Source organism: Poecilia reticulata, chromosome 11, assembly GCF_904066995.2.
Source record: "Poecilia reticulata chromosome 11, P_reticulata-male-v2, whole genome shotgun sequence".
Classification (NCBI taxonomy): Eukaryota; Metazoa; Chordata; class Actinopteri; order Cyprinodontiformes; family Poeciliidae; genus Poecilia; species Poecilia reticulata.
In genome coordinates this window covers 10,927,961-10,952,596 of record NC_088840.1, presented here as the reverse complement: position 1 = coordinate 10,952,596, position 24,636 = coordinate 10,927,961, and the positions used below count along the sequence as shown (strand labels likewise).

At 41.4% G+C, this 24,636-nt stretch overlaps 1 protein-coding gene and 2 long non-coding RNA genes across 4 annotated transcripts; 2 read left to right on the top strand and 1 right to left on the bottom strand.

Moving 5' to 3' along the window:
- Positions 1 to 1,245: 1,245 nt before the first annotated feature.
- LOC145553756 (uncharacterized) lies at positions 1,246 to 16,404 on the top strand. 2 transcript variants are annotated; one of them, XR_014089794.1, is made up of 3 exons: positions 1,246 to 5,245; positions 10,642 to 10,794; positions 15,990 to 16,404. It is a non-coding gene; the product is annotated as an uncharacterized LOC145553756 (long non-coding RNA). The 2 variants fall into 2 exon arrangements; XR_014089793.1 differs by lacking the exon at positions 1,246 to 5,245 and adding an exon at positions 9,740 to 9,828.
- Positions 6,897 to 23,000, bottom strand: LOC108166733 (uncharacterized). Its single transcript, XR_014089795.1, has 2 exons — positions 22,648 to 23,000; positions 6,897 to 8,523 (listed from the first exon to the last, which is right to left on the bottom strand). It is a non-coding gene; the product is annotated as an uncharacterized LOC108166733 (long non-coding RNA).
- Positions 18,917 to 22,348, top strand: dlx6a (distal-less homeobox 6a). Its single transcript, XM_008421704.3, has 3 exons — positions 18,917 to 20,070; positions 20,745 to 20,938; positions 21,489 to 22,348. The coding sequence occupies exons 1-3, from the start codon at positions 19,764 to 19,766 to the stop codon at positions 21,726 to 21,728; spliced, it is 741 nt and encodes a 246-aa protein (XP_008419926.1). The 5' UTR covers positions 18,917 to 19,763; the 3' UTR covers positions 21,729 to 22,348.
- Positions 23,001 to 24,636: the final 1,636 nt, after the last annotated feature.

Here is a 24,636-nt window from a genome sequence, read left to right as displayed (position 1 = left end):
TTTTATGGGAAGGTGTTTCTCTTTTCTGAAAGCCATCAATGAAGTGGCGTCTTCCTTAGATGCACGAGCCCAAAATCAGTCGCATCGAGATCCTCAGCCTCCACGCCCGGTGCGAGCGCTTCAACAACTGAGCCACCCTGCGCTTCGTTGCCCACTTAGAAGAAAAATCAGTGATGTACGTCTGTTATCTACCAAACATCATATAAGGTTAAGAAAAAGCTTAATAGCAACTTTCTTGACTTTTTTTTTTCCACTTGGGACATTTTCAAACATTTAATAGTTACCTATGCATTCATCTTCGCAAATACTTTAACACACACATTCCATGAGCTTTCAAATTGTCTTCAACTATTTCACTTCCTTACTGACCGAAGATGAAAAGTGTTTGCTTTTCATCTCACCACTAATGGCTGCCCGTACACCGCGCAACTGTGATCCAGTTAGGGCTAAACACGTTTTCAGTTCAGAAAGCCATAAAACTGAACCAGTCTTCTCAGGTCAGTTTCAGGAGTCTCTATAGTTGGACTCCTCAATTAACATAGCAAATAATTCAATTCTATTTTGTTTCACAGAACTCTGAAATGACTCAGCAGGACTCTCCATCATCAACACGTTTTTGGTTTGTGTGATTAAAACTTGTGGGGTTTCCATCAAACAGCGGCTTGTACCTGCGCATTTATGCAGCCTCTCCGTTTGCCACAAGGATCTCGCAAAACTCCCTCTAGTCTTAATTAATTTGATTAATGAATAACAAAGAAGAGTTGAGGCTCGCAACGTGCGATTTGTTCGGCACCGAGGTCGAAGACATCATCTTAAAAAGCCCTGGCTGGAAAACGACAAAGACGCACGTCGGCTTGTTTTGGCTTGAGAAGTCGTGCTCCATTCTGCAAAACGGGTTTGCAGACTGCTGGAGTGGAGCAGCTCTGTTTGATTCAACTATGTGGCTCTGTTTGAAAAAAGGAAAAAACCGCTTTGTGTAATCACAAAACAGACTAACAGTCTGAAAAAAAAATGAGGGGAGAACATGTTGGCGACTGTTTTCTGTGTTGAACATTAAAAAACTGAGCATATAAGAGAGAGAGAAAGGGGAACGGCTGGAAAAGGGGGCAGGGGGAGACATTTCTGACCACAACTCATAAACCACACTTTATTTAGACTGGCATGGACCCATTATTTGTTCACAGAGGCTTTCAGTCAGTCTGAGGGAAATATGTTCCAGCATCTGGGGATGGGAGTAAGAGGAGGTGAGGGGATGGGGGGGGGGGTGAAGTGGGAGGGAAAAGTGGGGGATGATGGAGGAGAGAGAGAAAGAACGATAGAGGAGGTGGGATGAACTCTTGCCAGGTGTCGGCCGTTGCCATGGCGTTCCATCAGGCGACTCCGTTGCGAGCTCATCAGTGACTGAATGCCAATGGGAGGGCGTTTTCACTGTGGAGGAACTGAAAGTGGCTCTAAAGCACTGGGCTCAAACCAGTTACCACCCACCCATCCCACCCGAGGGGAACGTATAGCGTTGGACTTGTTTGTGTGATGTGTGATTGGCAGAGAGGAAGTCTATATACAGCGGCGCAGGGCACTCAGCGGCGACTTTCCCGGTTAATTCGCATCGACGTTTTCTTTCACACATTTTACTGTGAGCTGAGTATGAATTCCCCTCCGTTGTGATTTTTGCTGGCGAGCCGAGTGATGCTGGGGATTTCAGTTACTGGACCCGTGTACTGGATATAAATCGTAACGTGACAGTTTGGGATTCCAGGTTGTGAAGAGATACCGGTCCGTTGATTCTCAGTTTTAGCATAAAGTGTATACCAACTACAGAAAAAAAAGGATTTCTTCTGTTTTTGTTTTACGTTTCAGCATCAGACAAAGACAGGATGAGTAAATTCAAAAAGTGATTTTAAAATAAGGATTACATTGAGTAAGGGGGGAGGGGGCGAAAGCTATCCAAACCAATCTGGCCCAAAATGAGAAAATATGAAACACTGGCGAACCTTCCCAAGAATCACTTCAAGCTCTCATCGACTCATCCAGCAGGTCACAAATGAGCCCAAAACAACATCTAGAGTTGCAGACCTCTCTTGCCGCTATTAAGGATTTAATAGCGGCAAGAGATTTAATGGTGGTTTTGACCGAAAACCACGGCTGACCAAAACCACTGTTGACCAAAAAGAACACAGACCAGTCTCACTTTTAACCCAAAAGTCATGTTTTGTAACCTTTGGCGCTAAAGGTTACATCCAGCAGGAAAATAATCTTGAGAATTACACCTTTAGAGGGTGAAGTCCGCCTCTAACTGTTTTTTTTTTTTTTTAAATCACCGGTAGCAAAACAAAGTGAAAGTTTCAGAGTGGCATATTCTAATCCTGAACTGAAATTTAATTGAGATGATGGGGTATGACTGCAAGAAATCAAAAATCCTCCAAAACTGCTGAATTAAAAAGTAACGCTGTCAGGAGGAGTGGGTAAAAATTCCTCCACGGTGATGCAAACGTCAGATTGTAAGGGATCAGAATTGCTTGAAGAAGGTTGTTACGTCTATAAAGAGGGTAATTATTCATAGATTTTTTCCTTTAACAAGTAAAACTACCATTTGAAAACTGCTTTTTTGTTGTTGTATTTGCTCAATTTATCTTTGCTTTAATTTTGCTTGGCGATTTGAAACTTCCAAGTGTCGCAAGAAAGCAAAAGAGAAGAAATATGCGAAGGGCAAATTATTTGGCAGCTACATTGCCGAATGCTGCAGACGCAACTGGCAGGCCAAGTGAGAACCGACGTTATATGGTGTGCTTGGAACACCGGCAGGAAACCAGAGCCATTAGCATAGTTTGGAGATGACCTTGCAGAAGCAACTACATCACAGCTTTCTCCCCTATATCCGCTGGATAATGAAATTGAGTATTTCTAGCTGAAAGTTCACACTTAACAAGTAAACGTTGCTTTTTTTTGTAATATATAGAAAACTAAAAGCCTGCTGATTTTTTTTGTTGTTGTTGTTTTTTATTATCCTCATTCTGCTGAGTTTACTCCAGTCAGGAAGTTAGCAGCTAGCGTCTTTCTGAAGCAGTGGATCTCTGATGCAGCATTGAAGCGCTGAAAAAAAAAAGAACTAATTGTCAGACAACTGTGCTACTTTTGTGTTGGTTTGTGCAGTGAAAACTTAAATTTGTGCCGTTGTCATTTGTAATATTTAAAAACAGAAGCTTCCAGAGGTCAAGCTCCTCTACTCCCCTCCAACCTTCTACCTCATCCATGTTAACAAATGAAACCAAACTGATATAAATTAATGTCATGCAGCTAAGATTTTATGCATCACAGTCGATTGGCACCAAATTTGATTTGTGGGGACTGGTTGACCTTTGACGACCTCTGGAAACATTCATTAATATCTTTTAACAGCACAATCGAAAATTGTTGCCGCACAAACCAGCACACATTTTTTTGAACACCAATCTTGTTTAGTTTAAAGAAGATGGCGGGATCAGCATCACTTGACTTCTCTCAGGTGGACTGGTAAGACTTCATTTGAAATCGGTCAGTCCTTTTCACTAGGAAAGGGAAAATGAAATTGCATTTCAACAACAAAATACAAAACACCACTGTAATGTTTGATGTATTACCTCTGCGAACTCTTACTGTTCACCATTTGCAAGGATAGAAAAAAAAAAGAAAGATGCAGATTTCTTAGCTATAAAACATCTTGAGGACTACTGATGTGGCATCCGCTGATATTCAGGAAACTGATGACAGCTGATAGCACAACCGCTTCTTTTGTGAAGTTGGAGTGAACAATGGGATTTGGCTAACTTGTAACAGAGAGATAAACTGTAGCTCCAGCTATCCCAATCACTTTTTTCTGTTCCTGATTTGATTTGACTGGTTTATCTCCTTTGCTCTTCCGAGCCCCGTTTCAAAAACATCACGCGGCATTGATGGAAATGTCACCGTCATCAGCGTCGATACACACAAATGCCCTGTTCCTACTCACCTATCTTTCCTGGTTAGCCACCGCCGTACTCCCTGAATGCGCTTCGCTCGCTGCAACTCTTAGCAACTGTTGCTATGTCTAACATTGTTGAACTGCACCTCTCGCCTGCTCTTCAAACATGAATGACTAATCCATGGCGGAGCGCGCTGAAAGCTCTTCGGAAGGCCCCTGGAGCCGCTTGACGCCCCCCGTGACCCTCTCCTGGATGTTTCCTCATTACTTTATAATGTATTCACGCTTATGCTTCCATGGCGCTCGCCCTGGCCTCGTAATGGGAGGAAGCAGCGAGCTGTTCCAATAAGCCCGAGCATAATTTGCACTTCATTTTTATTAACAAAAAAAATAAATAAATAATAATAATAATATAAAAAAAAAAAAGAAAAAGAAAGACAGCCTGGCTTCTGGTTTTCCCTTGCCAAAGCTCTCCAGGCTCCAGCAAATTTCCTGCCATGTGACGACAGGATAGAGTCTCTCAGCATCAGTGGGGTACCTCCGCTGGCCCCCGGGAGATGCTGTCATTATGCATGTTTGCAATCATGGAAGCTGAATACCTTGGCTGGAAGTGAGGGAGAGGACTGACGGAGGCAGAGGGAGAGGAGGGGGCTGGGGGGGTGCCGGCGGCGGAGAGGTGGGGAGGGATGTTTCGGCTCCTCGTCAGTGTTTTGAGCTCTCTGAAATGCATGTGCTATCATAGGCCGTGTTGTGTTTACCACAGCGGGAGGCAAACACAGAGTCAGAGAGGAGAGGCGCGGAAATGCCAGACACAGTAAAATGAGCAAAATACATACATTAGGACTCTCTGTATTCACCACACACAAGCAGAGGAGAGTGGAAAACTCATTTCAATATAAATAGAAGACAAGCAGGGAGTGTTTCTCTTTATGTCAGCTTTTGAACATCTTTTTTTTACCCTCTCTCTCTGGCTTATTCTTGCCTCGTGTGAATATCCAGCAGAAGCCCTGAGACGAGTTTTGCTGTGAAGTCAGGATGTCAATAATTTTCTTCCTGTTGCTAAGGAGACTCTTGCTCTCTCTCTCTCTCTCTCTTTCTCTGACACACACACGCACACAGAGGCCTCAGTTCCCTCCCCCATGGTCACCGGGCTTTCAGTCAAAGAAGGCTTTCTGTTTCCAGTCGTCTCCTTGTGCAATCAGACACTCAGGAACATCTCTGCTCTGGGCTGCGCCGTGGACCAAGAGGACCCCAACATCTGGAGGGTTGCATTGATTTCCAGAGGGGAAGGGTGGAAATGTCTTCCTAGTGAGCTTTTGAGTTCAGCTTCTTTAAAATCTTGTATTGTGGCTGTCATGCTGTGCACTGCATAAAAGGATTTTGCAGGGTATCAAATGTTACCCGCTAAAATGATTGAACTTTTAATGAAGCATGTTAGGTTTTAAAATGCAACGTTCAACATCGGTTGAAATCTAAATTAGCAAATTATATTTTGGAACACTTCGATTGTAATTTTGCTGATCGTGCTGGTTCAGACAGACTTTACTCTCATGTGTTAGTGTGTAATGAACACATAGGAATTTAGAAGAAGAACGTAGTTTTGTATCCGGCGCTAATTAGCTCATAACAACACTGCTAACGCTAAAGACAAACCCGCTAGCAAGTTTACCTTTGTTATAATGAGGCAGTAGCCTCCAAAGAGCGATTCGTTTTAGCTGTGGTTGTCATGGAAAAGCTTAACTTTGTGTGGAAATAAATGTAAACATTTTAGATCTATCTTTTTTTTTCTGGCTTAGTAAACCTGATATCAAACTGAGCTCCTTATCCCAGAAACGATCATTGTCGCTGAACAACAGAAGTAGCTGTCAGGACAAAGATTTTCAAATAATCTCGTTAAAATAGGTTGAAAAAGCTAGTGTTGAGCTTTAGCTACAGACGGTGCTAATGCACATGGTAAGGTCAAACATGGTAGACATTTTACTTCTAATCTTTGACATTGCCAGCGAAGGATACATTTTAAATGCCAGCGAAGATTAGGACCTTGTCATAATAGCTTAGAAAGTTATTATTCAGCTCAACTAGCTTAGCAGCAGAGGTAATGGAAGTTACCTCAACTACTTACTGTAATGTTTCAATCTTTTTAATATGAGAAGACAAATCAAATGAGTATAAACATTATTTAAGTGCATCCTGTCTGTGAAACTTACATAAATACTAATTAAAATCCCCCCTAAAAAGATAAAGATAGATTCTTAAGCCAGTTTTATTGGTTAAATTCAAACAGTTTCTTTTGCCAGTGCAATGCTCTGATTGTCATGGGGGCTTTGTATTACGAGGTATGGTTTGACACGAGCAAGAGGTTCGATGTCTGTATACGTTTTGGTGCCAAAGCCTTAGCTGGTAGCCACGTGGAAAATAAAACAGCCAACGTGTGGACAAGTTGAAAGGAAAGCTCTGCAAAATGCTAAAGATTTCATGCTGTCAGCGCCTAGTTAGGACAGGAAACCAGTGACACAAATAGCTGTTGTGTGGCTGCCTCAAAATGATCCCTCTCAGCCTTTCGTTGTCACCTTTTCGACAGGCTCGCCGTGCTCGATAGCATGTAACACACCGGGTTGCTCGTAGGTTTCGATGATAACGCCGTGCGGCTGGCGTTGCACTAACACCTCTCACCTCACTACGAGCTCGCGGGCCCAATTACGTGAAATGCCGTGGGCATTTGATTACCACACCTATGGCTCCACTTCTGCAGGTAAAACAGAATCCTAGTTTTGTGGCAACACACTTAAAAGAGTGCATACATCGAAGCACCTGAAGCTGTTCCTACATTAGTTTAGTCCTCAGTTATGCCCAGAGGCTTATTTTGGACTCAGCCTTTTATAATTGCCGTGACAAATTCAGGTGATTAATATAAAAAATAAAAAGTAAGAAAAAATAAAAAAATGAACGACAGCAGTGTGTGATTAAAAGTTCATTTTATTTTGTTTCAAGCAGTGAGATACAGTCTGAATGTTTCATTTGCAAATTGCAGCTTTAATTACACCATTACAACACGGATTATTTCTGCGCACTTAAAACGTGATTTATGCGTTTGACTCAAAGATCAATTTCCTTTAAGTGCAGTTTTTTTTTTTTTTTTGTAAACATTAACATTGGAACGACTTCATGGCTGCAAAGCTTCACTTCACACTCACAAACCTTTTTATTTGTTTTCCTCAGGTATCTCCCATTCTAAAAACAACAGTGCTTAATGTAGACAAAGCAATATTTTCTGGACTTTCTTATATTACTCAAAAGACATTTCTGAATGTATTAAAGGTAACTACAGTGGGGAAGGACAAACCATGAGGAAAAAAAATTGCAAGTAGTTGCTAAATGTTGTTAAATAGCAAGAGGAATAAGTCAGGTCAAGGCCATCCATCGCAACAACATATTAAAAAGAGATTAGAAAGAACAGAGATACAAGAAAGGAAAATTGCAATATAACATTTCCTTAGGTGGCCCGATACAAAATATATGAAGGTCAGTAATAATTTTCCTGATAAGCGTTTGAGTGTAAATGTGCGTTCTACTGCTGCTTTTAGGCTCTAAATAAACAATGTTTACAAATGGCTTCAAACTTTTTTGTGCACCTCAAATGAAAGTCCATCATCAGCGTAAACGCCTCGCCTCACTTTGAATCCTACATTTATCAAGACATCAAGCAACTCCTTGTTTAAGAAACTGTTAACATTGGCGCAAATCTATTTTTTTTTTTCTTCTCTTTGTCCACTACTTTCTGTGATTGTCCTCCGAGTGTTTGACAGTGACAACGTCAAATGGCTGTATTATGCATGCAGAACGCACACGGAATGTCAGCGGCAGACTCTGGCTTTAACATGGAAATTGGCCGAGCCCCTAAGACGCGAGTTGATGTTTTCTAAGTGCATGCATGCAAGGCGATGGAGTTGTTGCCGGCTGAGGGCTAAACAGGCAAAAAGACAAAAATGACAGGGATTTCACCGGCGAATCCTTTTAGCAGGCCACTGACACATGAATGGGGGGCAAAGAGAGAGAAAGGAGAGGACAGGGAGAGTGAGGGAGGGAGGAAGAGAGAGAAAAAAAGAGTAGACAACCAATTTGGGAGTAATGCAACTAAAAACTGACAAGTGTAATTTCATCCATCTGGGCCGATGTGTAAAAAGCGCTGCTCTGAACATTCCCCATGATTCCCCCTGATTGATCTTCCCCTGGTCTGAAACACCTATTATTAGCCACGAGCCTAATAGCACCAGGATGGCTCAGCGCTCTCCCAGGGGCCAATTCTCCGGTCATCTGCCCCTCACTCACCACAGCTGTGGAAACCAACCAGGGAGAGGTGGTGGGCGAGCCAGGCAGGCGAAGAAGGAGGGGGGCAGTTAGGAAGAGATGTGGCTGCCAAGAGTGGATGGAGGCGTACCTATGGGGGGGTGAGAAAGGGGTGAGGGAAGGAAGGGAAAAAATGGCGAGAGGTATGGAGGGGGCCGGGGGGGTTAGAGTTGATGTGGAGTGGATATGAAGAGGGAGATGGAGAAGAGGGGAAGAGGGAACAGGATGGAGACCAGAAGCTGGACGCAGACTCTGAGTCGGGGGAGAAAGTGATGAAAAAGCCAGGGAGAGAGTCAATAGAGAGGGGAAAAGGGAGACAAAAAAAGAGACAGAATTACTCAAAGTACAACCAATCATTTCTGTTTTCACAAAAAAAAATAAGTTCAATTAATCCTTCATTTGTTGATTGCATTCACATGCAAGAAGTCACAAACATAATTTCGGCAAAATGAAAAGTCCACCCCATCGATGTTTTAGGCATTTTAACAATAATACTAATAATAACGCCCCTTATTTATTCTGGGACGCCCTATTGAGAGGTTGCATGGAGTCCTGATTAAGATAGAGGCGTGAACATGAACTAAAACAGTGTCACAAAAAAAAAAAGATGGAAACAAAGCAATTACAGTAATAATACCAAAAAAGACAAAATAGGCTGTTGTTAAACATTTGGAAACACCTTTCGTTCAGAGCAGTTTATAAGTTTATAGAAGATTAAAAATATCAATAGAGGAAGAGAGAGAGAGGGACAGAGAGAGAGAGAGAGAGGTGTGTGAAGGCTGATGATGTGTCGAATCGAGTTCCAAAGATGCATGAGAAAATTTGACGGCATTTCTGAATCGGACTTATTATCATAAAGACCAGGATGACATAATGAAAGGCATGGAATATAAATAGGCATTTACCCAACATACAGCAAACATGTGCAACAGATCCATTCTAAAGAATCAGAGATGGGAGAGAGAGACAGAGAGAGAGAGAGAGAGAGAGAGAGAGAGAGATTCATTACATAGTGCAAGACTAAGTCAAGTCTTTTCAAGTAAGACTGTTGAAATGAAATAAAAAACAAATCCAACAAACGATTAATGCGAGCGTCAATGAACAATTATTCATCCAGACAGACTTCTGAGATTTCTGTTTCAATTTTACCACCTAAACTAAGTGGAATTTCCTTAAGATGGACAGTTGAGCAACATATATAGCAGATCTTTTCAATATTATTTACAATATAGATATATTATCATTGAATCAATGGAGTTAACTATGCAGCATGGGGATCACCACATTTGCCCTTTTTCCACAACAAATCTACTCCTGATACTGTACAGCAACCGGACCCACCATAGTGTTTGTCTATCCTGCCAGGAAATAACCAAAAACAAACAAAAAAAATTGTGATTTTTCTTCCTAGGTCAGATTATCAAGTCAAACTGAAGAATTTTGAACTTTAATGACGCCCGCCATGATTTGTCAGCAGCAAGAAAGTTTGCAACATGAAGCCAAACGTTTCTCCCTGTCGGTCTTGACTCTCGCGGTGGATTAAGGTGAGGGGTCGTCTGTTAAACGGCCATTCATCCTCTTTGATTGAGAGGGTCCTCAGATGAGGTATAATGCATTTTCAAGGGCAGTGATGACAATAATTGGCTACTTTTGCTTCACTGAAATGGACAACATTCTAAAAAAAGAGAGAGAGAGAGAGTCTCTTCAAAGATTGTGATCCAACAGTTTGGGCCTGAATGAAAGGTGTCTGCAGGCAACAGACTAATAACTATGATATTATGAGGTTGGATATGGATCTCCTTAATGTCCAGATCCCCGACTCTTGTCGAAACTTACTTTTTACTGTTTGGTAATGAAACTTAAATCATAATGATGTGGTCGCAGATTTCACTGCAAGAACAAAACTACTTGAGTCTGAATACTTTAAAGAAAACTAACTCTTTTAATATCGTCAGTTCATTGTGAGAGTTACCATACAATTTTGCCTTTTTTTTTTCTTTTGTTTTTGTCATGTCAGTTTTGTTTTTTGTGCTTTAGGGTGTAATTAAAAAAGAATCCTGTAAATCAGCACCAACTGGAACTGAATTCCTGAATATATTAAACCCACCAGCCTCAGGACTGAAATATAAAGTACAATATGTGACTTTTTTTTTTTTACACAAAATTACAGAATTTTATCTCAAACTTTTTGACTCAAAGTGATATTTTTTGTGGGAACAGATCATTTGTGATGTCTGTTTCTCTCTGTCTAACGTGGTTATTCTCCACAGGGAGATGCATTAAATGGCCTTGACATAAAACAGAATTTCTTTGAGCTTGAGAGCACATCTTAGCCTGATCTCAGCCTTGGCTTACAGGTGGGAGTGCCTCAAGGTGCAGCAGCAGCAGCAGAAGACAAAGGTGCAACTTGCGTATCACCTGACCAACCCCTGCCACGCACAAACTCGTGAGAACCTCAGCAGCGTCTGAGAACGAGGCAGCCTCCCTTTTTCCACACGGCGTTTCACCAGGTGCGACTCCTTTTCTCTTTGCTTTCTTTCCACTTCACTTCACACTGAGCTCTTAAATTTCAGGCTCTTCCACTTTTTTTGCGGGGTAACGTTGTAGCTATTGTGTGTTGTGTGTGTGAGTGTGTGTGTACGTGTGCGTGCGTGCAGAATTTCCTCCAGTGAGGACATTGATTGTGTGTGTTGGAGCAACACACTGCTTTGTATAACTCCTCGAGGATGCACGCTTTGTTCACTTTGGTCAGATAAAAATTTGTATTTTGTTGGTTTTTTTTTGTTCAAATTTCATTTTAAATGCTTCAAGGTGGTTTTAGTTAATCTGTTCTAAACTGAAGGCCTCTGAGGAAGTAAGCTAATGTTTGGATTAGACCTCAAAGGCCTGTCATACTCAAATTAAAAAATATTAAAGAATACATTATGCTATTCATAGAACAGCAGCCCATGCTCTCTCTCTCTCTTTTTTTTCATCAAAAAACCTGTTCTTTCATTCACAGCCCATGACAGCGGTGTAACAATGCCATAGATTGTATCATATTGCCGCTTCAGTGACAGCTATTTGGAGGTAGTCTACAATTTATCATTTCCTCTCCGAGAGGTTTCACTGTAACCCGGGTTTCAGGTGACATTTCTCCGTCTATCAGGCTCCATGTCATATGTGGCGCCCTCAGATGTTTTTTAAAACCACCTGCTGGACAGTAACCAGCACCCAGCACTGAGGTACTGGCAGGCCATGTGGCGCAAGATGCTGATGAGTAACGCTCACTGATAAATGAGGCTGATGTCACGCTGGAATGCAGAAAAAAAAAATACAATACTAGCTGAAGGTTCAGAAAATCAGAAGTGATGATGATGATGATTTTATTTTTTAATGTTATTGTATATAGTAGAAAGTTAAAATGTGCATATTAAGAGCTTGATATCACTACTGTGGTTTTTATATGGGTTTATTCGTTTCTTTGGAAAAATGTCCACATTTAAAAAAGAGTCATTTGTTTATTTTTATGTGTTCATGCTTTTATTTTTTGCTAATTCCACTTCATATTATTATTATTATTATTATTATTATTATTATTATTATTATTATTATTATTATTATTATTATTATTATTATTATTATTATTGTTGTTGTTGTTGTTGTTGTTGTTGTTGTTGTTATTTTTATTCAAAAGAACATCATTATTATAGCTGTTATGTTAATTAAGAATAATTAATTAATTATCAGTCATATTAATGAATTGATTACTCAGTTAATTAATTAATTAATTTACATTTTAATTGCCTTTTCTGTGTATGTTTTAACTTTGTCATTATTATTATTATTATTATTATTATTATTATTATTATTATTATTATTATTATTATTATTATTATTATTATTGCTGCAGTGGTAATACTAATTACAGTATATTTAAATACGTTTTAACATGATATAAATACTATTACTACTTGTACTACTGCAAGCATAATAGCTATAACAGCAATAATTGAACGAAGAAAATGAAGATGTGATAAACATAGTGAATTATATCAGCTTATTTGGTCAATATTTTAGATTTAGGACATATTTCCAACACTTGAACAATATGTTGATCCTTAAGCGAATAAAACAATTGGTTTCCCCTGCTGTGTCAGGTCACTGTTCATTTGCTCTTAATGGTTAAACATTTCATGAGTTCGCTTAATGCTCCTTGTTGTCAAGTATTATTTTTTCTAATTTCTGCCTTTCTCTCTCTCTCTCTCTCTCTCTCTCTCTCTCTCTCTTTCTGTCTATCTATCTCTCATTCTCTCTTTCTTTCTCCCTCTCTCTCTGTTCCTCTTTCTCTCTCTCTGTCAGATGAAAAGGCGCTCTAATTATTCCGGGAGGTTGGGAAATAAATGATTGGCTTTGAAGTAGGCTCGGGCCTTGGACTACATTAGAAGCCAACCATGTGATTTGCAACTGTTGAAGTAAAAAACCTTCGTTCTGCTGCAGTAAAGCAAAAGGGGGGATGGGGGGGGGGAGACAAACGAAGAAGAGAGAGAGAGAGACAAAAAAAATGAGTAGGTTGGATTCTTGGCAAAAGGGGAAAATGGTATCTTTGTTTGCTCCCCTTTTGTTTACCAGGAGATTCTTTCTCATTTTCCTGCCCTTTTTTTTTTTTTTGTCTTTTTTTTTTTTTACTAATTCATTTCAATGGCTTTTCAATCTGAAAAATGGAAATGTTGCTCCTGCCCTCTATCTCGGCGGCAGCGTCCTGGCAACAGAGCAATTTTCTATCATCAGGGATAAACGGCATCGAACAGTACATTCTGATAAAAAAAAAAAAAAAAAAAAGAAAGAAAGAAGCCCATGATTGCTGGCCTTCCTGTCTGTCATCCAGCGACCAAATCCTCTCCTTCAAGACCGACCACTGTGCTGTCAGACCTAATAATGTCGCGTATTAAGTCGAGAGGGGGGAAAAGGGTGGACGGCGCTGCAACCGCCGGCCTGCGCTGCTCTTATTTGTCACCATGCAGCATAAAACCCACACCAGCTTCCTGCATATGGAGCCTTTTGTTTATGACTCGACGCACATCATAATAGAATTCCAGGCCTGGGTTTTGCATATCGTGGTCGTACGAAACTATTTAATGTAGAATTATAAATCACGGTCGATATACTGGTTGAGTTAATGACTTTTTCGATTTAAAAAATAAAATAAAATAAAAGTTGTTTTGCGCTTATTTTTCCCACTTTTCTTTTTCCCTTCAACGTTTTGGAAACAAAAGATGAATGTTGTGTGTAATTAAACACCATGTGAAAGGTGACAGAAAGCGAGCGGTGAGGCGGTGGATCCCGCCGTGCAATATAGAAAATCTGTCAAAAAGGATGACCGGATCTGAAAACGATAAAAAAAAAAAAAGAAAAAAGAAAATCCCGAACAGAATTCCACAAATGAACGGTTGAATTTTAAAAAATTAACAAGCAAATAACTCGATTCAAACTTTCCTGTTGTACATCTATGTTTTAAGAAACTCGTGTTTTGAAAAATTTTTTTAAAAAATCATCTACACCAAGACATCGGAGTTCGAACGAAAATAAATATATGTGTTTAAATATAATGCGCTGGCATTAAGAATAATAATGGCCGGGCAAAATTTATAAAGGCGGTCCCAATGGCACCCACTCGCCAACTCCCTCCCATGCAAACGACGGAATCAGGCGACAAGTGAAACGAGCAGCCTTAATTAGAGCGTGGTCTACCCTGAGTGAGACCAGCTCAGCTTCAGCCGTGCCAAATTAAATCCATTAGTCTATGAGAGGCTGGGAAGACTCTGGGGTGCAGGCCCCGCTGCTTATTTTGTGGTCATTTACAGCTCGTCTTCGCGCACGCTACGTTGGGTCCATCTGAAGGCCCCACTCCTCGCGCCTGCACCTGGGGCCACGCATATGCCAATTTTGCCATTTGCTCGCGAGATAATGCCACGGGGCGCATTATTTATGATGCAAAACTTATGGTAAACAGACGTCCGCCGTGGGTGCGCTGCATGGCTTTGCTTTATGACCAAACCACACTAATTCTCCTCGGTGTAGCTGCGCGCTCTAACAAAACACATCAAAGCTTGGCGTAAGTGGATTTGCATTAGTGCGCCCCGCATAATTTACGCGCGTAAAGGAGAGGAAAAGCTGTCATTTGTGCACGGGGTCGGCGATGATGTTTTCACGTTTGTTTTAAGGGGTTTGGGGGGGGATTTTATCCTAGTCTGGTCAAATTGAGCCCAGTGCTAAAGATGGCATGAGTTGGTGGGGGGAGGGGGGGGGTCTAATTAGAATTTGTTTTGAGGTCCCAATTCAAGTTTGCACTCTTTATTAAGGAGTTTACTGCTAAACTGCTCATAAAAACGTGACTCCTACACAAACACACGAAGCAGACTTGATTAAAATAGCAACATTAAAGACGCTTTCTGAACAGATTAGCCAGGGTATTTGGCACTACAGCACCGCCGTGTAATGACATATGAACTTTCTTATAAGTATTTTTGCTAAATCTATTTTTTATGAACCTTTTAACACTTTATTTTTATTTGTTCGTATGTGTTGGATGACATCACGTTTGACGCTAGAATGAAGCTGACCAAAGGACATGAGTCAGCACCTCGGACAGAAGGAGACATTTGATTAGAACATGTTGAAAAGTAGAAGTGGCTGAACTAAAAGAACTTGAACATTTCCCCGCCATGCCTTTCATGATGTCACCAGAAGCACGTGCACATGGAGGGCTGATTTTGGAGTGAATTTAAAAATAAAATATGTTTTATCTTGAATAAGTCATATTTCACAAAATATTAGTCAAACAAACAGAACTGGCCATGTCGTGGTGTGCGTGACAAACTTTACCTGAAGCTACTTTGAGTTTACATTAGTCGGGATAGTACCTTTAAATCAGGACTACATAATTTTTTATAACATCATTCTTGAACGCTCTTGATCACACTTTTTTTTAAAATGAAAAACAAATAATCCTACAATTAGCATGAGCATTCATGATAAATCAAAGAACATATCGTAAGTTTGGATAGCTAGATATTTGGGGGTCGATAAAGCGGCTTTGTTCGCTATTGCCTTGGGCCGGCTCCGACCGTGACCCACATTATGGTCACAGCTGTGCTGCGGTGTGCGCTCGCGCCTCTTCCCGCTCTTCTCTGGCCAGAGATGGGGAGCATGTCGACGCCTGTGGCTTTGCGCTGTGAAGGAGAAGAGGACACGTTGTTTGGGTCCGTCCCGGTCCCAGGGAATCCGGGGAGTTTGGTCCCCCACTCAATTGCTGTCACGGTGACCGCAAACGCGCGGCCGCTTGTTCCAGTTTTGAGCTCAGTCCCTGATGGATCCATGTGTTCACTTCCAGATATGAATAACACGTGTGGCAAGATGCGTTCAGAAAGGAGCAATGGATTTGTGTGTTTTTTTTTGTGTGTTTTTTTACCGAACATATTCATAAATCTGTCTCCTTTAACGCCTTTCTCTAAATCACTGCATCCATGCTGACATTTTAAGCTGCCTGTCCCATAAACCTCCACCAAAACAGCGCGTCGTCAGGCAGGTTTCAGTCTTAAATGTAAATGCTCTCAGTTTTCACGCGTCCCGTGGCAGACAGTGGGTGTCGGGGGGGAATCCCGGGGCCTGATCCGGCCCCAGCAGTGGAATACCAAAAGTGATTTTTTTTTTTTTTTTTTTTCAGAGGGTCATTCATCAGCGTGTGCAGAAGACAGCTGGATATGAAGACCACTTCTGCCAAACCACCGCGGGCATTGATTGTTCTGAAGGTCAATCATCTACTTAGGAGCCGAGTGATTTTTAGGTCTACAGCGGCTGATTTTGTGATTGACACTTTGACGTTGCAAAATGTGAAATAATGTCTCTCCGGTGGATGAGGTTGTGCACTGTTATAATGCGGGATCATCAGGATGGGTAAAAGCGGGAGGCAGGGTACGACAGGTGAAGCGCGGACCGAGAGGATGCAGTGGCGCCACCAAGGGATCAGGAGGGAGGGCTGGCGATGGCACTGAGCCTTATATGTTTATATATTTTTTTACAATTCTTATTTTTGTTGTTGTTGTTGTAATATTAATAAAGTATGTTCAGTGCACATTTCAGAGAGCTGAAAGTTTATTTATTTATTTGTGTGTTTGTTCATTTATTTATTTATTTATTTATTTATATTTATCTCACATTGTTGCCAGTATTTATGAGCTTAATGGTGTGGCTTTAATATAATAATAATAATAATAATAATAATAATAATAATAATAATAATAATAATAATAATAATAATAATAATATCCTGCAAGGCCAGGATTTTTATTTATGTGGCTACCCACATAAATAAAAATCCATAAAATTCAGATTCAGTGTTAGATGGCTTTCAGTTTTGGTCTGTCGCTGATCATTAATCCCTCACACACAATTCTCCCCACCCCCTCCCCCCTCCCGCTCCTGCCCCCAACCAACCCCTTTGAAAACATCCTGGAGCCGCACCTGGATAAAAGCCTGACTTTCTGAATTAAAAAGCAACAACTGTGTATTTATTTTTAAAATGTCCTTCTTTTATGTGCATTTATTAGGATTCCAATAATAATAATAATAATAATTTTTTTTTTTTAAACAAACGTTGACCATTTATTGCCATTAATGGATTGCCATGCAAATAAAGATTTGAGGTTGTCAGCAGAAGTGCAACAGGCAACGTCTTGCACACCGACTGCAGCAGGTCGGCTGGGATGTGACATTGATGTTAAAGCAAACATCATGGTCCTTACACTTATACCTTACTGTCGGTGTTGCACAAGAAACAAAAATCTCGCACAGTTACCCAGCAATGTAATAATCTCGCCTGGTGAGCACGACAGCAAGAAAAAAAAAAAGAAAGAAAAAAAAACAGAAAAAAGAAACGAGGATGTCCCGTATAATCACCGAACCCCTCGTTTTTTTTTTTTTAAACCTACAGGGAAGCGAGCAACGTCGCTGCAAAGCATGTATGTCTTTGTAGTAGCACTCAATGGGCGATTAGAAAGGCTGGAGGATCTGGTTTCTCCTCTGCGTGTCCAAGTGGAACACGGGCACTGGATGGTGGCGGGGGGGGGGGGGGATTGGCCACTGTGTTAGATCACTGAGGGGTGACCTAGGCGTGCAGACTTCTACAAGGCCAGTGTGGCTGTGACAGCCCGAATTGTCAAACGCAATCAAATAATTTATCAGCGTAGTTACAGGTTAAGAAGGAGGGGCGTGAAGCACCCAAAGGAAGGTCTTACCTGCAGCTCCCATGAGTTGCTGGATTTAAAAAAAAAAAAAGGAAATCAATGTAAAAGACGTTTGAAAAGAAAAACAGCAAAAACCAAATCCGTCTGTGTGTCTTCTCCTCTCTTGGTCGCCTGCACGCTCCTTTCTGGGTAAGCTGCGCTCGGCGAAAATGATTATCCGGCTGGCTTGCGCACTTTTTAAATCCCACAAAGTAAATAACATCCGTAGAATGACGATAATAGCAAGGTACCAAGTTCTTGTTTCAGGAGGAGGGAGAAAAAAAAGGGAGAAAATTGAAACTAAACGCTGCATTTAGACAACCGTTTTTGATAAGAGGATAATTGAGGCCACACTGGCGTATAATTAGGGGATAATTTATGCTATATCCACTTTTATTCCACCCTCCCCAAAATAAATCCAAGTCCATAATCATTACAGGCGAATTGTTCTTAATTTTATAGCTGCAATTTGAGTAAAGTGTGGCCCGCTAATCAAATAGGTTTTCGCTGTAACTTGATTGCTGGCGTAATTATTTTTTTCATCGCCTTTTTTCTTCTTCTTCTTTTTCTTCTTCTTCTGGGGAAATCATAAACGCAGCAAAAAATGCTGAAAGTGGTAAAAGTGAAAAAAAAAAGATTTTTTTTTTTATTGCACACTACAGCACTTCAGAGGGAAATAACATCTGTATTCTCGCGTATTTGTGTGTGTGTGTATGTGTGTGTTTTTTTTTTATCGAACACCACAGCTCTGAGACGCAAAGTGTATAATTTACATATATTGAGGACCCTATCGGGCCTCATGATCCAACTGGGATAAAAGACACTGTCAGTTTATCTGGGTATCCAGCCTTCCCTTTTGCAAAAATAACCTATTGTACCTTGGGCATATTGTTGTTTGATGTGTCACACGTGCTGCATTTTGAATCATTTGAGGGATCTTTAATCATATGGTCAGTAGCTCCTGCTATAGTAACTTTGGGGGGTAGGGGGTATGGCTGGGGGGAGGGGGGGTGCTGAGGGGTGTGAAGAGGGGACCGCTCATTTTACAACATCAAAGCAAACTGACTGGCGTACAAAAAAAGAAACAAAAAGCAGTAATAATAATAATAATAATAATAATAATAATAATAATAATAATAATAATAATAATAATAATAATAATCATTATTATTATTATTATTATTATTTAGTTGTTCATCTTTAATTGACTGCTTGAGAAAAATGTAACACGCTTTATAACAATATTAATATTACTACTGTTACCACTACTGATAATAATAATAATAATAATAATAATAATAATAATAATAATAATAATAATAATAATAATAATAATAATAATAATTTTTTTTAAATGATCTTTTAGAAAATAAATGCATTTTTTTTAATGCAGTTTCCCTTAAAACAGCGTTTATTTATAATATTCTCTTGAGGCGTCCATGAGTTTGTTTGGGGGGGGTTTTCTCTCCACCTACAGCGGTCCTAAAATAAGGCGATACTTTCTAGTATCCAATTAGTTCCTTGATTAGGGGTGACCTAACTGAGATGGATACATACATTCTGCTACCTCATCTGACTTAATTAAAGTGCGCTCAGAGTTACGCGGCGTGCGTAATTTCCAGTTACGACGCCAAAGAGAAAGGACAGAAAGAAGGAAGAAAGAAAAAAAGAAAGAAAGAAAGAAAGAAAGAAAGAAAGAAAGAAAGAGAAAAAAATCGCCTCTGCGCATCCACCGGAGCTGTTTTGTCTATAGGAATTAGGCGTCTTTCCCCACCACATATTGTTTTTCTCCCCCCGCATTTGTGGTGGGAGCTGGTAACGTGGGTTAACTCCAGCTCAAGTCTCCGTAAAAGCGCAGAGAACTGATGACGTTGGGCTGGATGACCAATCGGGAGGCGCTGCCCTTTGGAGACAAACCATTTTACTTGTAGTGTCTGCATCAAGTCTGCAAGCGAGGGCTCAATTTTAACAGAATCCACCTTAAAATCTCTCCCTTAACTTATGTCTACCTTCTGCCACTTTGAGTGAGAATACCGCAGGACAAGAGAGGAGGGCGGATGAGGGGGGGAGATAAAGACGGCATCGGGAAATTTGGGGTGTTAATAGGAGAAAGGGGGGAGGAAGAGACAACAGCACAGCGAGAGAGCGAAAAAGCGATTTGGTCTTGAGAGAGGAGGGGGTGGGGGGGGGTGAGTGCTCTCAAGGCAGAAAATTCGATGATGACCATGACAACGATGGCTGACGGTCTGGAGGCTCAGGACTCGTCCAAGTCCGCGTTCATGGAGTTTGGGCAGCAGTCGCACTCGCAGCAGAGCTCCCCGTCGATGGCCGGCGGCCACTACCCGCTGCACTGCCTCCACTCCGGATCGCACTCTCACCACCAGCACGACAGCACCGCGTACCCCGGGACCAACACCTACAACCGGTCGCTACCTTACCCATACGTGAGCCATCCGCACCACAGCCCGTACCTGCCGTCCTATCACAACAACGCGGGAGGACAGACGCGGTTAGACGGCGCAGGTAAGAGACCCCCCCCTCCTCCTCCCCCCCTCCAGCCTTGTCCATCTAATTGCAATTAGCGGCGTACCTGTTTAAGCTTTAGCAACCCGGATCGAACCTTTTTTTTTTTTTTACCTCCGACGATCCAACGCCTGGAGCTATCTTTTTTCCTTCTTCTTTTTCTCCTTCTTCTTCTTCTTATTCTTCTTTCCCTAAGCCGTGCGTAAAAACGCACCGGATAAATCCAAAGGAGCAGCCTTGTTCGCCCGCTTCTTTGTTGCTTATTTGTGTTTTTTTTTCGGCACTCCCCTCCACAAAACCTCTGATTTAATGCCCTGGGTGTGATCATCTCGACCACGCAATCCTCACCAACTACTCGTGAAAATTAGGCAGCCTGCACGCCTCGAATGTTGTAATTAGCATTTAATTGACATGTCATTACTAGCAATATCCTAAATATGACAGCACATGAGGATTGTTGGCTGCAGCGGAAAGCCAGAGAAAGAGAGAGAGAGAGAGACAGAGAGAGGTGGATGTTTTATCAGCAGCAATTTCTTGATTTCTTTTTGCACTTCTTCTGATTTTTTTATATTATCATTATTTTTAACAGAAAACCCAGCACATGATTCTGTACTCGCTCTGTGGCTTTTTTTTTTTTTTTTTTGGACTAATCGCATTGCTTGTTTTTGTTGCAGAGCAGCAGAAGACGACAGTGATTGAAAACGGAGAGATTCGGTTTAACGGGAAGGGGAAGAAGATACGCAAGCCGCGGACGATCTACTCCAGCTTGCAGCTCCAAGCACTAAACCACCGATTCCAGCAAACCCAGTACCTCGCTTTGCCTGAGCGCGCCGAGCTGGCGGCCTCTCTGGGACTGACGCAAACGCAGGTAGGACGCATATTTCTGCATTTATTGTCGTCTTGCTTTGACGACCTGCTCTTCCGCAGCGCCACGCGTAAACACACAACACCACTCTGCTTTGATTAAAAAGACGAAAAAGCAACAACAAAAAATTTAAAAAAATTAAACATTTTTTTTAAATGGTTTGACATTATCGTCCATCATTCTCGTTTGATTCTGATGTTGTTCTTATGTCAACAAAGCAACACCACCGCTACTTTTGCACGTTTTCAAAATATGATGTTATGTTTATCTAAGATTATTTTCAATGCAGAATGAATCAGTGGAGCTATCATTAGTGCAGATTAGGAACACTAACAGCAAGAGATGGTCAACTCTAACAATGGCTCCTCAAAAAAAAAAAAAAGGAAAAAGAACACAATTTAGCCAATTCATAATAGATAGAAATCTCATCTGTGGCGCCCCACCTGACTGGCTGCCCTGGGCAGAAAGCCTTACAACCTAAACCAAAAACCCACCGCTGATAACTTGTAAAGCAACTTCCAACTCAATAAAAAGATGTCCTCTCGTCCCGCAGGTAAAGATCTGGTTCCAAAACAAGAGGTCGAAGTTCAAGAAGCTGCTGAAGCAAGGCGGCAACCCGCACGAGAGCGACCCCATCCCGGGCTCCATGTCCTTATCCCCGCGCTCCCCAACCATCCCTCCGATCTGGGACGTTTCGGCCTCTTCCAAAGGAGTGAACATGCCGGCCAACAGCTACATGCCCGGCTACTCTCACTGGTACACGTCTCCACATCAAGATTCGATGCAGAGATAGACTGGCGAGGGCCAAACGGAGCGTGGGGGTGAGGGGTGGAGGTCTGCAAAGGCAGTCTGCATGGAGGCCCTTTTCTGCGGGATCTCCTCGCCGTGCAGTACTTGTTTTTTTCCGCAACGTAGCCTACAATTTGGACGCTGGAGAGGAGCGAGAGGGTGCTGCTCCTCTGCTGGAGGATTTAACCAGCCAAGCCTCGGTGCAGAGACACAAACTAAAGGGGACTTATCATTGTTTTTTCAAGCGTACATGGCTGTTGAGTTGGCACGTTTTTGTCATGCTTTCATTCATGTCTACATCTGAATATACCAAATATTGCCAGTGACATTTTTGTTTTTGTTTTTGGGGGGATGGGGGCGGGGGAGATTTGTGGGTAGGGGGGCTTTGGAGGGGGGGAAGAAACATTGAAGACTGCTGACCGTATCGGTGCACCATCACTCACAGAAAACCTTTTTTTTTTCTTCTTTTGCCATGATAACAACACCCCTGTGACTGCATTTAATTTTTATTTTCCCAACATGCAAAACCAAGCAAAAGTGTCTGTAAATATATTCTGCGACTTTAGTTGTACATACACTTTTTATGTTTTGTCAGAATGAGTAAAACCGTGACTCAAAACAAGACGCCTGCTGTTTGCATGATTTCCACCAACGAGAGAGAGAGAGCAGAAAAAAAAAAAGAAAACAAAATTGTATTCATCTCAGGCCTTTTTCGTGGTTTTTATATTGGGCCAACATCACATCAGCGCATCACATTGGCGCATACAAGTGTATAACACGGTGCTCAGTGAAAAAGATAAGAAGGCGAAGAAAAAACATTTTCATCAAACATTTTAGATGAACTCAGTGGGGTGACGGAGAAACGCCAGTATATAAAAAAAAAATCAAATGCACTCACTCAACGCCAGAGGAAATTAACTTACCCCCCGAAAGACATTTGCTCCAGGTCCAGCTCATCTCGTCGCTTCACCCTCAATTATTAGAAGTATTGACAAAATGTTTTCTCCCTTCCCTCCGTCCTAAAATGCCAAGCTCCACAGGGATCGATGCTTGAACAAAGCAGCCAGCTGCAGCGGCGTTCAATATGAAGGAGATATTTGGGACAATTTGTGGGTTTTTATCCAAGTGAGCCTTTTTTTTCCTCTCCTCTTTTTTTTCCACCCCTCCATTCTCATAAATGCAGGCATAATTAGGGTAATTTTTGATGTAGCCCCGCTGATTACAGCGTTTTTACCGTCAAAGATAATTACCTGTAATTTTCTACCACTTTTAATACTAAAAAGCCATCTTTATTTGGATTTGAGGTAGCAACGGATGGAACAAAAGGGGGGGAAATTATTCGGTTATTCATATACAAATTGTTAGAGAGAGGAGAAGGCGCACGGCTCGGGATATTATCTGAAATTACGACTCTAGGAGAGGAAAAAAAAGGCTCCATGCAGCTGTCAAAGTCGCGGATGTCCCACTGGCGCTCATTCTGGTTCTTTTTACCTGCACGGGGGGCCCCCACGGTTGGGTACGGGGAGTAGTGGGGAGGGGGACTATGTGCAACCGGGCTGCAGGGAGCCAGTAGCTGCGGTCGAGTAAACATCAACACAGCTCATAAAGAGAGTGTTTGGCACATTGAGAGGAATGCAAAAAATAAATCAGTTTCTGCAGATGGCATGATGTTTCTGCATAGATAGATAGATAGATAGATAGATAGATAGATAGATAGATAGATAGATAGATAGATAGATAGATAGATAGATAGATAGATAGATAGATAGATAGATAGATAGATAGATAGATAGATAGATAGATAGATAGATAGATAGATAGATAGATAGATAGATAGATAGATAGATAGATAGATAGATAGATAGATAGATAGATAGATAGATAGATAGATAGATAGATAGATAGATAGATAGATAGATAGATAGATAGATAGATAGATAGATAGATAGATAGATAGATAGATAGATAGATAGATAGATAGATAGATAGATAGATAGATAGATAGATAGATAGATAGATAGATAGATAGATAGATAGATGTGGATGATGAAGGGAGGGTTGAGGGTGCAGTCGATGGGGGTGTGGTTGTAGAATCATGTGTCACATGCATCTCGAGCTCCAGCAACAGTTGATGCATATCAGCACAAATCTCAAAGACTAAAAAGCTGAACATTTGATTCGATGTCGCCTCGTAAAGGTATGCACAACCCAACTAGGCCCTCTATAATGCAAGGAAAGAAACGAACTAATATTTCCGACTGTATATAACCCCCCCCTCCCCCACACACACACACACACATATTGCAGCTATGGGTCACTGTTTGGTTCATCAAAGTCAAGAGAGCTGAGATTGGTCAGGGGAGCTGTAAGAAGACTCACTCTTACCTTCCTCCGCTTTCTGTCCACCACCAAAAGATTAAACAAAAAACAAAAACAAAAAATGGCTCCCGCTCTGCGCTGCTTCGCCGCTGCTGGTTGAATAAGCAAAATCCAGGTGGGAAAGTGTGTTTGCACACCCTGGTAAGCTCTCTTATATATATTGCCTGCAAAATTAGCTGTTATTACTGTCACTGTTTAGTGATGGCGAGCTCGAAAAAAAAAAAAAAAAGAGAGAGAGCCCTCTCTGCAATCAAGAACCAAGCGCATCTTTGCAAATTATAGGTAATTGTCAATGTCCAGATTATGATAATGGAGGCCCCCCCTAATCCTGCAGAATAATTATTGTGGAGTGTTACAGTTGAAGCTGTCCAGTAAAGCTTAACTGTCATTATTTAGACTCGATTTGCAAAAACTGGTGGTGGTGGTGATGTGGGGGGAGGGGGGTTGTTGGAGGGCTGGGTGGGGGTCTGGCTGAGTGGAAAATGTTCGGTTGAAAATAAACGGGGGAGCTCTCTCGATGTAATGGCACCTCT

Excerpts from the sequence above, each read along its gene's own strand:
- dlx6a (XM_008421704.3), top strand. The coding sequence starts at position 19,764 with ATGATGACCATGACAACGATGGCTGACGGTCTGGAGGCTCAGGACTCG. Across the intron at positions 20,071-20,744 it reads GACGCGGTTAGACGGCGCAG|AGCAGCAGAAGACGACAGTG; the intron begins GTAAGAGACCCC and ends TTTTTGTTGCAG. Across the intron at positions 20,939-21,488 it reads TGGGACTGACGCAAACGCAG|GTAAAGATCTGGTTCCAAAA; the intron begins GTAGGACGCATA and ends CTCGTCCCGCAG.